General features: G+C 42.4%; 1 protein-coding gene across 2 annotated transcripts in view; it reads left to right on the top strand.

Moving 5' to 3' along the window:
• The first annotated feature begins 1,584 nt into the window (after window positions 1-1,584).
• CENPE (centromere protein E) overlaps window positions 1,585-12,290 on the top strand; it is a 73,421-nt gene continuing 62,715 nt past the window's right edge. For both annotated transcript variants that reach the window (XM_048847326.2, XM_048847325.2), the window contains exons 1-8: window positions 1,585-1,733; window positions 3,140-3,234; window positions 4,113-4,202; window positions 4,286-4,404; window positions 6,108-6,227; window positions 11,391-11,472; window positions 11,674-11,741; window positions 11,824-11,892. In XM_048847326.2, coding sequence (XP_048703283.2) covers window positions 1,678-1,733; window positions 3,140-3,234; window positions 4,113-4,202; window positions 4,286-4,404; window positions 6,108-6,227; window positions 11,391-11,472; window positions 11,674-11,741; window positions 11,824-11,892 — 699 coding nt within the window. In that variant the 5' untranslated portion in view covers window positions 1,585-1,677. The remainder of the gene's footprint in view (window positions 1,734-3,139; window positions 3,235-4,112; window positions 4,203-4,285; window positions 4,405-6,107; window positions 6,228-11,390; window positions 11,473-11,673; window positions 11,742-11,823; window positions 11,893-12,290) is intronic.

Below are 12,290 nucleotides of genomic sequence, written 5' to 3'. Positions count from 1 at the left end.
ATCCACATTTGTAATAGCTATTTACCTTGATCTATGCATATATTTACAACAGTTTCAGAAAATCTCTAATAAGTTGCATATATCCCATTTTTATTAACATGTTTCTTTATGAAAAATGGATCATAAAAGCTGATTAGGGTCTCCTGTCAAACTCTGGAAAACACTATTCCGAGACAATTTTGCTGATGTAGCAGGTTTTCTGTTTTTTCACACCACATTTTCATTAATGACAATATTCTGAAAAATCTCTGTTGTGTGAGATGTACTGGCATTTTCTTGCCGCTTATTTCTCTGTTACAGGGAACACTGGGAATTTTCAAAAGTGACTATGTTCAAAAGAAGCAGTTTTAGGGCTGCACCTACATTAGAAAAATTAGGACCTGTAATTCACTACCAGATCATCGACATCTGTATTATACATACGCTATTGAAAGGATACACTTATAGGCCATACACCAGTGGCAGCAAAAGTACTCTGATGTTTGTATACCAGTATCATCTAATACTGGAGGTGGTAAAAATACCTGAGCTCTGTTGACCTGAATGGCTTGCAGGATCAAATATTAAATTTGTGACATCATAATAACTGGACAGTTAATTACTAAAGGCTTACTGTCTATAACAAAATTACTGCAAAAGAATTTAGGGCTCAATTCTGCTCTTTGTGCAACCAATGGCAAAACTTACATTAACATAAATGATTACGACCCTACCAAATTTGCAGTCCGTTTTGGTCAATTTCACGGCCATAGAGTATTTAAAATAGTAAATTTCATGATTTCAGCTATTTAAATCTGAAATTTCATAGCGTTGTAATTGTAGGGATCCTGACCCATAAAGAAGTTGTGGGGTGGTTGCGGTGCTGCTACCCTTACTTCTGCGCTGCTGCTGGCAGTGGCTCTGCCTTCAGAGCTGGGCAGCTGGAGGGCGGCAATTGCTAAGGGGGAGCCCAGCTCTGAAGGCAGAGCCACGACCAGCACCAACGCAAGGTAAGCGTGGCACGGTAGGGTATTGCTACCCTTACTTCTGTGCTGCTGCTTGCTGGGTGCTGCCCACAGAGCTGGGTGCTTGGCCAACAGCCCCCACTCTCCAGCCACCCAGTTGTGAAGGCGGTGCAGAAGTAAGGATGGCAATACTGCAACCCCCCCCCCCCCCCACACACACACACACACACACTAAAATAACCTTGTGGAACACCACACCACCCCCACAACTCTCTTTTGGGTCAGGACCCCCAATTTGAGAAACACTGGTCTTCCCCATGAAATCTGTACAGTATATAGTAAAAGCACGCCATAGGTCCCGGCTGTGGGAGGGGTCGGAATAAAGGCTGCAGCTTTGCACGTTGAGAGCTGGAGTTTCTCGAGCCACAGCCGTTTCCTGGACTGTAAGAACGTAGCTGTTTGACCCGCATGGAACGTTCCTGCCCTTTAAACCTCATAAAGGGACTGTCTAAGCGGGGCTTGTTCCACGCGCCTCCCCATGAGCATGGTTGACAGTGGTATAGTCCGGATTCCGGAAGTGCCTGTCAGGGAAGGACCAATAGGAAACTAGCCCGAGAGGAATTCAAACCCTGGCGGCAGTTGGAGACGCAGGCGGTAGCTGGTGGACGCGGTTGGGGTTGCGGAGCCGAGAAGGGCAGCGGTTTGTTCCAACGGCGTGAGGCACAGCGGGGCGATGGCGGACGAGGGAGCCGTGACGGTCTGCGTGCGGATGCGGCCGCTCATCGCCAGGTGACTGCAGGGAACCGGAGCCCTCTTCCCCAGCCCCCTGGGCTCGGCTCGGCCCTGCCCCGGGACCCCGCCTTGCCCCTCTCGGCGCCCGCCCCTCCGGGGACCCTTCGGTTCCCTTTGGGAAGCGGGGCTCGGCCCTGCCTAGAACTGCCCCCGGCGGGGCCTTCCCTGCCCCAGGCTCCGCTCGCGCGCAGCTGTGAGGCTCGTGCCCCGAGCCCTGCGGGCCGGGTACGCCCCGGGGCGGGGAGGGGGGTTGGGCGCCCGTGTCAAGCGCTCCGCGATGTGCTGTGAGAAGGGCCGTGGGGGAGCCGGTGTTAGCGCTGTGGCACTGAGCAAACGCTCCCATAGGGGACGGGGGTAGTTACAGCTGGGGCTGGGGTCTATTATACGGGGCTCTCAACTGCCACTTTGCTGAGCGCTGGCTCACATCTTGAAGGGGCGCTTTTGCAACGCGACGGCGTGAAGACTTGCTAGCTGAGCTGCCAGGAGCCGGGGCTTTCCCAGCAGCTTGCCTGCTGGGTTGGCCCCTCACCTGGGCATTGCCCCAGATAAAGGGGAGGCCCTCCTTTTAGTTTAGCTCGCTGAGTGTCTGGTGTACTCTTCAAGCCTTCTGTAAAAAGGGGTGTGAATAGATTTGGTGCCTCCTATGTGTTAGGGGCAGAAATTGATGAGATAAGGTGGGATTTGGAGACCAAGTATGATGCTTGGAGGAGAAGTGGGAGAGGCAAAACCTAGGTAAAGAGGCAAAGAAAGCAATGTGCCATGAAGCTGGAAAGGGATGTCGGGGTCTGTAGGGAGAAGAGAAAATGAGGAAGCAGACACTGACCACAAAGCAGGAAGAAAAGAGATTGTCCGGGGGGGGGGGGGGGGCAAAGTTGTGGAATAAAGAAGAGAAGATGAGACCCAAAGTATGGCAGGCATAATAAAACTTCTAACAAAAGTATGAAATAGAAAGTTGACCTTGTGAATTACAGAGCATGGCTGTCTTATTCCTTAAATTACAAATTGTTAGAAATATTTTTGGCTAGTGGACTGATTTTTGGGCTCGTAGATGTTGGATAAACTTCATCTCTGAGTTTCGTGTTGTTTTTTTTTAATTTATTGAGAGAAGAGTCTGAATTGCAGCAATTTATTCATGTTATAAGCTTGTGTGCTGGAAAACAGGGTCATAGATGCGCAAAGAGTCAAATGTGGAACTTGTGTATTCTTGATTGGATGAAGTAGGTAGGTGACAATGATTTATGCCTTTAATCTTCTGTTGATGAAAATATGTTCAGTTAAGCTGAATATTACTTACCTAGCACTAAGGGAATTTCTTTAAAAGGAAAATATGTTCACTTCATTTTGTACATATTTTTTCTGTTCTGATCTCTAATAAGATTAGTAAAACATCTCTTCCTTTTTAGAGAAAATGAAGCATCTGGAGATAAAGTACAGCTTCACTGGAAAAGTGAAAATTGTACAATTTTACAAGTGGATGGTACAAGAACTTTTAATTATGGTAAGACCTTAAGGAACATCTATTTAGGCACTTATATGGTCCTCATCACTGTAGTATCTGAGCTCCTCACAATCGTTAATTTTATCCTCAACACCCCTCTGACTGCAGTACAGCATGCTTCTCAAGGTTGCTTGAAGATTGCTGGCCAGTGACTCTCATGTGTTGTGTTTACTATTCATAATGATGTGACTTTTTTTACGGTGATCTGTTCTATGAAAATAATACAACCCCTGTGTTGGGAAGTATAATTGCCATGTTAGAGATGGAGAACTGTGGCATGGGCTAGAGTAATGCCTGGTCTACGCTACAGTCTTGCCAGCATATCTGTGTCTGCTAGCAATGTGTGTGTGTGTGTGTGGGGGGGAGGGAGAATCACACCCCTTAGAGCTGACATAGCTGTTTCTGTAGATGCAGCTGTGCTGACAAGAGTGCTTCTGTCAGCTTAGCTAATCTCATTCAGGGAGGTGGTGTAGCTGTGCCCTAAGATTTGCCCTAGGAAGTCTGGCATAACCAAGAGCTGGATCAGATCTTCAAGTCTGACTTAAATGACTTCCTTCCTTGCTTCAGATCATAGTAAATAACCTAGTAATTATCATGGTTATACTATTTAACTGTTTATAGCATCTTTTCAACTCTATATCCAAGTTTCCCGCACTTTACATATTACATTGTTATATTCTATTTTTCTTCAGTTTGGTTTTAGACAATCAGTTATATCCTGCATAAAATATTTGGGCATCATCCTGCAGAAAAGTTGGTTTTGGGGCATCAAGGTCTCAGTCCTATTGGATGAAAAGCTGCCAAAATTGAGTGTGAGGGAAGTTCATTTTTTCTCACTCTTTGTGCAGCTTTTTAAAAAAAATAAATTTCTTTTTAAGATTGCGTCTTTCATACGAATGACAGCACCCAACAAGTATATGAAGGTGTAGCTGTTCCAATTATAAAGTCTGCTGTCCAAGGATATAATGGTAAGTTTCATATTGTTTTTACATGTACCTTATTTGTAGAAAGTGTTGGGTAGTGGTCAGTTAACACTTGTTCCTCTTTTTAGGCACTATTTTTGCCTACGGGCAGACTGCCTCAGGAAAAACGTATACAATGATGGGGAGTGACAAGTCTATGGGCATTATACCTAAAGCAGTTCAGGATGTCTTCAAAATTATTTGTGAAGTAAGTAATACAGCTAAATTATTGTCACTTGGATCCTATACAAAAATATTAGGGAGGGGACTTGATAACAAGGAACTTCAAACGGAAACAAGTTACATGTGGTAGCATGTGTTCCAGTACTTTGCTGTGATACGTATCCTTGCATGAAATTTGGGAAAGCCCTCCCCTCACACTAGTAGCAGGGGTGCGATCCATGCAGATCCCGAAGCCAGCTCTATATTTCAATATCTGTTTCCCACTGAACCTTGATTAAAACTTTAAATAAAATATCAAGTTCTGTATCTGGTAGTTATGAAGACTGGGTCTCATGAGGATCAGATTAGTACACTCTAAACTCACCTCTTTAAAGAAATTTTTTCTAAAAGATGAAAGAGACTCCTAGATTGAAGGCCAGCAGGGACCATTAGTGTTGTCCGGTCTGACTTGCAGAACACAGGCCACAAGTGTGCTGGAGAGAAGGTTTGTGAGGAGGTGCAATGACTAAATAGTGAAAACTGCAGGTGTACTTCCTGTGCAGCACAGCTAGAATACCTTAGGGTGTGCATGCACTGGAAAAGCAGGCCAAGAAGAAAAACTTATAGTGCCATGTGTGCTCTCGGAAGCTAATGGGGGGTGGCCATGGTTATTTCTCACTCAGATGTGCCACACTGGCAGCCCCCCTTATACTCATGAAGCAAACAGTACTGCTTCTTAAGCATGTACATCCAGACCTACAGCCTGCAGGCCAACAACTGCACCTGTGTGGAGTCCCACTGAAGTCAGTGGGGCCTGGACACAAGAAGCTGTTTGGATTGGGCCTCAGTGTGATGCAAGAGATTCCTGGTGCCGTTTATGGATTGTGGGAGAGGGCATTAATAAATAATGGTTTAGTCTGTGAATTTGACAGCATAAGAGCACCCACGTTATGAGGAGTCAGGGGAAGATATAAACTAAAAAACTGGTTCCCAAAACATGATGCTTGCTTGTGGTTTGAAGAGCTAGTGGGTAACATGGTACAGGATGCTACTTCCTCACTCATTGCCAAGAGCCTTAGGGCCTGGAAAAGATGAAACTTGTCATGGGTACCAGGGCACCAGTGGGACTTAAGCTGTTAGCCATCAACAGGAGATGAATGTCTGTGGGGGAGAGCGGAAGAGGGAAGATGGCTGCTGGAAGGTACATTCAGTCAAATGGAGGAAGAGGAGGACAAGATGGCTGGAGAGAAGGGATGCAAATAACAGGGAAGGAGATGTGGAGAGGAGAGTCACTCAACAGGGGATTAGGTTTAGAAGAAAGAGCAGGAGAAGGTAGTCTAGCAGCAGGGAAACATGTGCAGAGGGGAGAACGAATACCCAGCTCTTAAATAGTGTTTTTCATCAGTAGATCTCGAAGCACTTTACAAAGAAGGTTAGTATCTTTATTCCCATCTTACAGATAATGAAACCTGGCAAAAATAGAGTACCAGATTTTTTTTTTCAAAAAGGGGTAAAATACACATTGCATTAAAGATAAAGTACCTAACTACTTCTCCTTGCAAGTAATTATGGGACTATGTACCAGAAGGGAGATGGTGTGCACATTTGCAAAGAGAAAAGGAAAAGTCAATGAAACAAGCTATGTAAAGATGTAGTCCAAGATGATGTAAAAAGCTGAGCATTCTTTCATGAAAGCACCTTTCCCCCCCTCCAACTTCTGATCTGATGATGCTTGTCTTTATTCTTTAGATTCCAGGTAGAGAGTTTCTGTTGAGAGTTTCCTATATGGAAATATACAATGAAACCATAACAGACTTGCTCTGTGACAGCAGGAAAAACAAACCTCTAGGAATTCGAGAGGACTTTAATGTAAGTAAACCAAGGTGACATAAGACACTTTTTTTCTCTTTATTTGATGCAACAAACCACCTCTGTGGGCATAGATTCAAATCATGAGATGCTGATCTAAATGGAGTCCATGGCTGAATGTTTGCCAGATTGTGTAATCTTGATTAAACTATAAGGATGCTGCAGAGCTGGATTTAGGTGCCCTAGCAGAGGGATGGCTCTTTGAAGTTCCTGTGGCTATTCTTATTTGGGTTGAACTGGCCAGTGCAACTCAGATGGTGGAACATTCTGGCAATGCTTGTTAGAGTGCTCACAGGCCACTTCTACTCCCCCCCCTTCCCCCCCAGCCTTCCTGAACATTTTATGGGTGAGATGTGACATCTGCTGCCTCAGTTCCTTCCAACTGCAGCAGCAGATACATGTGAACCTCTCTGGATCTGGAACCCTCTAAATAATCTTAGTGCCTTTTATGAGATACTTGAAGTTATTCTTCATTCTGGCTTCCAATTTAATGGCTGATCCAAAGGTGAAGAGACCTGGTTTTAAATACTCCTCAGGGAATTCTGCACCAACAAATTAAATTCTGTGCGCAGTATTTTAAAATTCTGCACATTTTATTTGTCAAAAAATAAATGTGACTCCAGCCTGGCAATGGGGAGCATAGGCCACTGGCTGCATTGAGATTGGAGAGCACCCTGAAGCCCGCAGTACAGAGACTCAGCAGTGAGGATTCACTTGCACAGTGCGAGGGCTGGGCCTACCCCAGAAACGCCCTGTGGCCCTATCCCTCTACACCAGGTGTGGGTGGGCAGGCTCAGCCCAGCCAGATCCAAGTGTGGAGGGGCTTAATGTAGGGGGATCCAGGTGTGGGATGAGAGGTTTCTGTGTGGGGCATTCTGGGTGCGGGTGGCACAGGGGATCCGGGTGAAAGTGTTTGGGTCTCAGGTTTTGGGGGGTGGGGCTGGAATGGGACTGAGGGAGTGGGGTTTGATGGGGTGAGGGTCCAGGTGCAGCTGGTTGGGGAACAGTGGGAGGGTCTGGGTGTGGCTACAGTTTTTGTTTTTTTTCCCCCCAGCATCATTACTGTGATAGCGGAAGTTCGCTGTATAGATTTGCGGTCAGGTCACGTACAGGAACAATGATTCTCCCTAGCTAAAGAGGAAAGCTCCTGCAAATTACCCTTTTCTACTCCCAAGAAGTGGAGAAGATTGGATGAGCTCTCTCACTTTTCTACAGAGACCTCCTTATGCACCATCAGGTTCAACAACACTAGATAATAGATGGAATTCAGTTCTAATTTAGCTCATGAAGCCTCCATTTGAACCTATGGCTGACTATTTACTATTCCATTTATCTATTAAAATTAGGGCTGTCAATTAATCGCAGTTAACTCACTCGATTAACTCACATTAATTTTTTAAAAATAGCAAGTAATCAGTTTTAATCACACTGTTAATAATAGAAAAACAATTGAAATATTGTTAAAAATAAAATAAATAAAAATTAAATATTTTTGGATGTTCTACATTTTCAAATATATTGACTTCAATTACAAAACAGAATACAAAGTGTACAGTAATCGATACTTTTTTTGTTTTTCAATTCACCTCATAAGTATAGCAGCATAATCTCTTTGTCAAAGTGCAACTTACAAATGTAGTTGTGGTTTTGTTTTTGTTTTTTGTTACATAACTGCACTCAAAACCAAAACAGTGTGAAACTTTAGAGCCTACAAGTCCACTCAGTTCTAGTTCTTGTTCAGCCAGTTGCTAAAACAAACTTGTTTGTTTACATTTAGGGAAGATAATGCTGCCCTCATCTTATTTACAATGTCTCCTGAAAAGGACAACAGACATCTGCATGGCACTTCTGTAGCTGAAGTTGCAAGGTTTTTATGCTAAACGTTCATATGCCCTTCATGCTTCAGCCACCATTCCTAAGGATATGCTTCCATACTGATGATGCTCATTAATAAAATAATGCATTAAATTAAATTTGTGACACAATTCTTGCTGCCAAGAGTTCAATGTCTCCTGCTGTCTGTGTTACCCACATTCTGCCATATATTTCATGTTACAGCAGTTTCGGATGATGGCCTAGCACACGTTCATTTTAAGAATACTTTCACTGCAGACTTTACAAAATGCAAAGGTACCAATGTGAGATTTCTAAAGATAGCAACAGCACAGGACCCAAGGTTTAAGAATCTGAAGTGCCTTCCACAATCTGAGAGGGATGAAACATGCTTTCAGAAGTCTTAAAAGAGCAACTCCGAGGTGGAAACTACAGAAGCTGAACCACCAAAAAAGAAAATCAACCTTCTGCTGGTGGCATCTGACTGAGATGATGAAATGACTGTCAGTCTGCACTGCTTTGAATTGTTGAGTAGAACCCATCATCAGCATCGACGCCTGTTCTCTGGAATGGTGGTTGAAGCATGAAGGAATATATGAAACTGTAGCACACCTGGCATGTAAACATCTTACAACACAGGCTACAACAGTGCCATGTGAACACCTGTTCTCAGTTTCAGGTGACATTGTAAACAAGAAGCAGACAGCATTATCTCCCGCAAATGTAAACAAACGTGTTTTGTCTGAGCGATTGGCTGAACAAGAAGTAGGACTTGTAGGCTCTAACGTTTGTATGTTGTGTTGTTTTTGACTGCAGGGTTTTTTGTACATGATTCTACACCTAAGTTTAATTTTCCTGACAGAGATAACACGATAGTACTATCTTGTATTTACTTGTATTAGGTAAATTGAAATACTATTTCTTTTTTACAGTGCAAATATATGTAATAAAAAAATATGAAGTAAGCACTGTACAGTTTATATTCTGTGTTGTAATTGAAATCAATATATTTGAAAATGTAGAAAACATCCACAAATATTTAAATGGTATTCTATTATTGCTTAACAGCACAATTAATCACGATTCATTTTTTTAATTGCTTGACAGCCCTAATTAAAACTCTTAACTGCCATAACATCAACCAGAGGAGTGAGTGAGTCACGTGTCCTGATGGCAGATTTGCGTTCACTATTTCACAAAGACAAAAGGTGGACTTTTTCACCCTAACCCTGGAGTCTTACCCAAAGTACTATAGAGGGGGTTTTGTGTGTTTTTTTTTTTTTTTTTTTTTTGCCCCACGTTAACCAAACTATAAATTTGCCAATTATCTTCCCTCAATCACACGTTAATAAGGGTGAATGAAAGTTACATGCTCTCAACATTGTAGGGTTTGCTTCCACAGAGACTGTGTGTGGCCATCTGGTGCATAAATCGACAGCGCTCTAGTCTGCTGCACACGTAACTGGCCATGATGACCCTCCTCCTGTACACTAAAAGTCCTATAGTGTGCTTTACCCTGCTGTAACAGCAGTATGTCAAAGCACAGTATAGAACTTGTAATGTACAGAGCAGGGTCTTTATGGCTAGTTAGTGTGCAGCAGGTTAGAGCGCTGTCAATTTACGCATCTGCTGGCCGCATATTCAAGTCTCCTTATAGGGAAGCCCTAAGAGGGCCCTAGCCTACTATTTAAACAGGGCTAAGGAATTTCACAGGTCCCCCCCCATCTTCTTTTTTAGGATCACCTTTGATTGTTTAATCCACCTAAGGTAATGGTTGTGAAGTGATAGGCAAACAATATATAGAAGAAAGATATAAACTGGATGTCATTTTGGTCCTTGCTATGATTAAATCATATTCTACTGCAGCAATGTCTATCTCCATTGCATACTTTAAACATGTTCTATTCACAGCAACCTGTAGGACTGCCACTTTAAGCTCTATGTATATACTTACAAAATACAATGCTTTAGAACCTCGGGTCCAGAACAAATGCCCTGTTTGATAGGCAGTACTTCAACCCTTATTCAAGTAGGACCCTGAGTTCTAACCTCAGCTGATGAGGTATTGCTTGCCACTCTGACCCATGAGTGCTGAATACACAGAAGACTCTAAAAGAAGAAATGAAAGTTACTTACTTATAGCAGAGTCCAAGATGGCCTCTGCCTGTTTTCATGCCTCACGAGCCGCCACCTCCTTTTCCTCTGGTTCTTTTGAGCTCATGATTTTGAAGAGGTGGTGGAAGGAACTGAGATGGCATATACTATAGGGCCATGCGCCCTTTGATATTTGCTCTTGAAAAACTAAGGGAAAAGTAGGATGGGTATGTGAATGCAGTAACTGGCACTGCTAGAAGAAGGTTCCACTATCTGAGCTGCACTTGCTGACTTATCCAATGAGTATGAATATACAAAATCCCTTTTGAAGAGTGCAAGTAGAAGTAAGCAAGCTTCACGTTGTGCCTAGAACTACTGCAAAGCTGTAATCAGCTTTGTTATTTTCTCTTTCCTAAGCATTGGAAATATATTTAGTCTCTTAAAATATATAACCTTGAGCAATGTGGGAGCTTTTGGGGGTGGGGTGGGGGCTGTGAGTGTCTAAAACACTTCTACAAAATCTAACTTCGCACTTTAATTTATTGTCGAGGTTGCAAAAATGCATCTGCAGTCAGCACAAAAAAGAACCTACACCATTTCCTCAGAGAGTTGCTTTAACACACTTCACCATCATAATACATTCAAAAGGGATACACCATCCACCACTTTTACACCTACATCACAGAACTATCAAATTAGAATTGGGGCCAATATGGTGTGAGCGGAAGTAGCCTGTTGCTGTCTTCAATTTCACTACACTAAAGTTTTGCTTGTTCTTGTTAATGAGCACCATTTGTTACATTAACTGCTTTAGCAAAGCTTTTGGAATGGGGGGGGTTCTTCTAATCTGTGTGGGGCACAAAATGTAGATTCTCCATGAATAGTGCTTTTGGAATTTTTGTTTCTCAAACCTTTGAAAAGTACAAATTTCCTTGAAAGATCTAAAAGCCCGAGGACCTTTCCCTGCCAAATCATATACATTTTAAAATACATCATTTTGTTGATCTCAAATGTTTGATATTGTCTCCTTAAAGTTACAGTTGAGATATGTAGGTTAAAAATTTTACTGGCAGTGTTCTGACTTTATTCCCCAGATAGATTTGTCTGTCTTCACACTGCTGTGCGGCTTTTATTAATACATTCAACTGAAACCAGTGCATAATACAGTATGCACATCTATTTCTCATTTATTTTACAGTTGGGTGAAATTTGTCTTTAATTCTGTTTCTCTTGCAGAGAAACATCTACGTGGAAGATCTGATCGAAGAGGTGGTTGTTAATCCAGAGCAAGTCATGGAATGGCTCAGAAAAGGAGAAAGTAGGATGATTAGCCTCTCCATTGTTGATGCAATTTTAAAACACATGACCACTCTTCTAAATTTAATACAAGGCTAAAACTACAATCTCATAAAAACTATTATTTTAGTTTATCAGTTAGACTACTTTTGCTTACAATCTTAATATTGTCTGGAGCATATGGGGTTTTTGGATAACAAACACCATGACTTTACTTTGACAGAAAAACGACACTATGGAGAAACAAAAATGAATGAACACAGCAGCCGTTCTCACACCATTTTCAGAATGGTAGGTGGCTGTATAGTCGTGTTTTTTGTTATGTATTAACTGAAAAGATGTGCAATAATCTTATAAGGCTTTCTTCTTTTAGATTATAGAAAGTAGGGAAAATGATCCTGCCAACACGAACTGTGATGGAGCAGTAATGGTATCTCATCTGGTAAGTTACATTTGAAAAAGGTTGTCGGGTACTAGGTAGGCATTAATGTGGAAACTTACAATTTTAAAAACAGCTAAAATATTGGACACCACTAAAATGAAATCCTAAAATCAGAAATTCTCTCCCATCATATTGAGAATGAAACGCTCTGAATGGAAAAACTTGGGTAAAGGAGAAATATTGTACTGTTTTAAGACTATATAACAATATATATATAAAAGTCTACTTGATATTGTGCAGACAGAGGCTGTGATGCAAAGTATCCCTGAAGGTAGTTTACTCACTACTTGGGATTTCCCTAGTGGAAGGGAAATCCCCCTAAGGGTCTTAAAACTCCTACCTAACCCCTTCTGGCTGCTGGGACAGAAAGGGGTATGACGTGGGGAAATCTGGTTGAA

The sequence above is a fragment of the Caretta caretta genome, chromosome 4 (genome assembly GCF_965140235.1).
Source record: "Caretta caretta isolate rCarCar2 chromosome 4, rCarCar1.hap1, whole genome shotgun sequence".
Classification (NCBI taxonomy): Eukaryota; Metazoa; Chordata; order Testudines; family Cheloniidae; genus Caretta; species Caretta caretta.
Note: the sequence above shows the minus strand (reverse complement) of the source record. Positions and strands in the feature narration are given on the sequence as shown.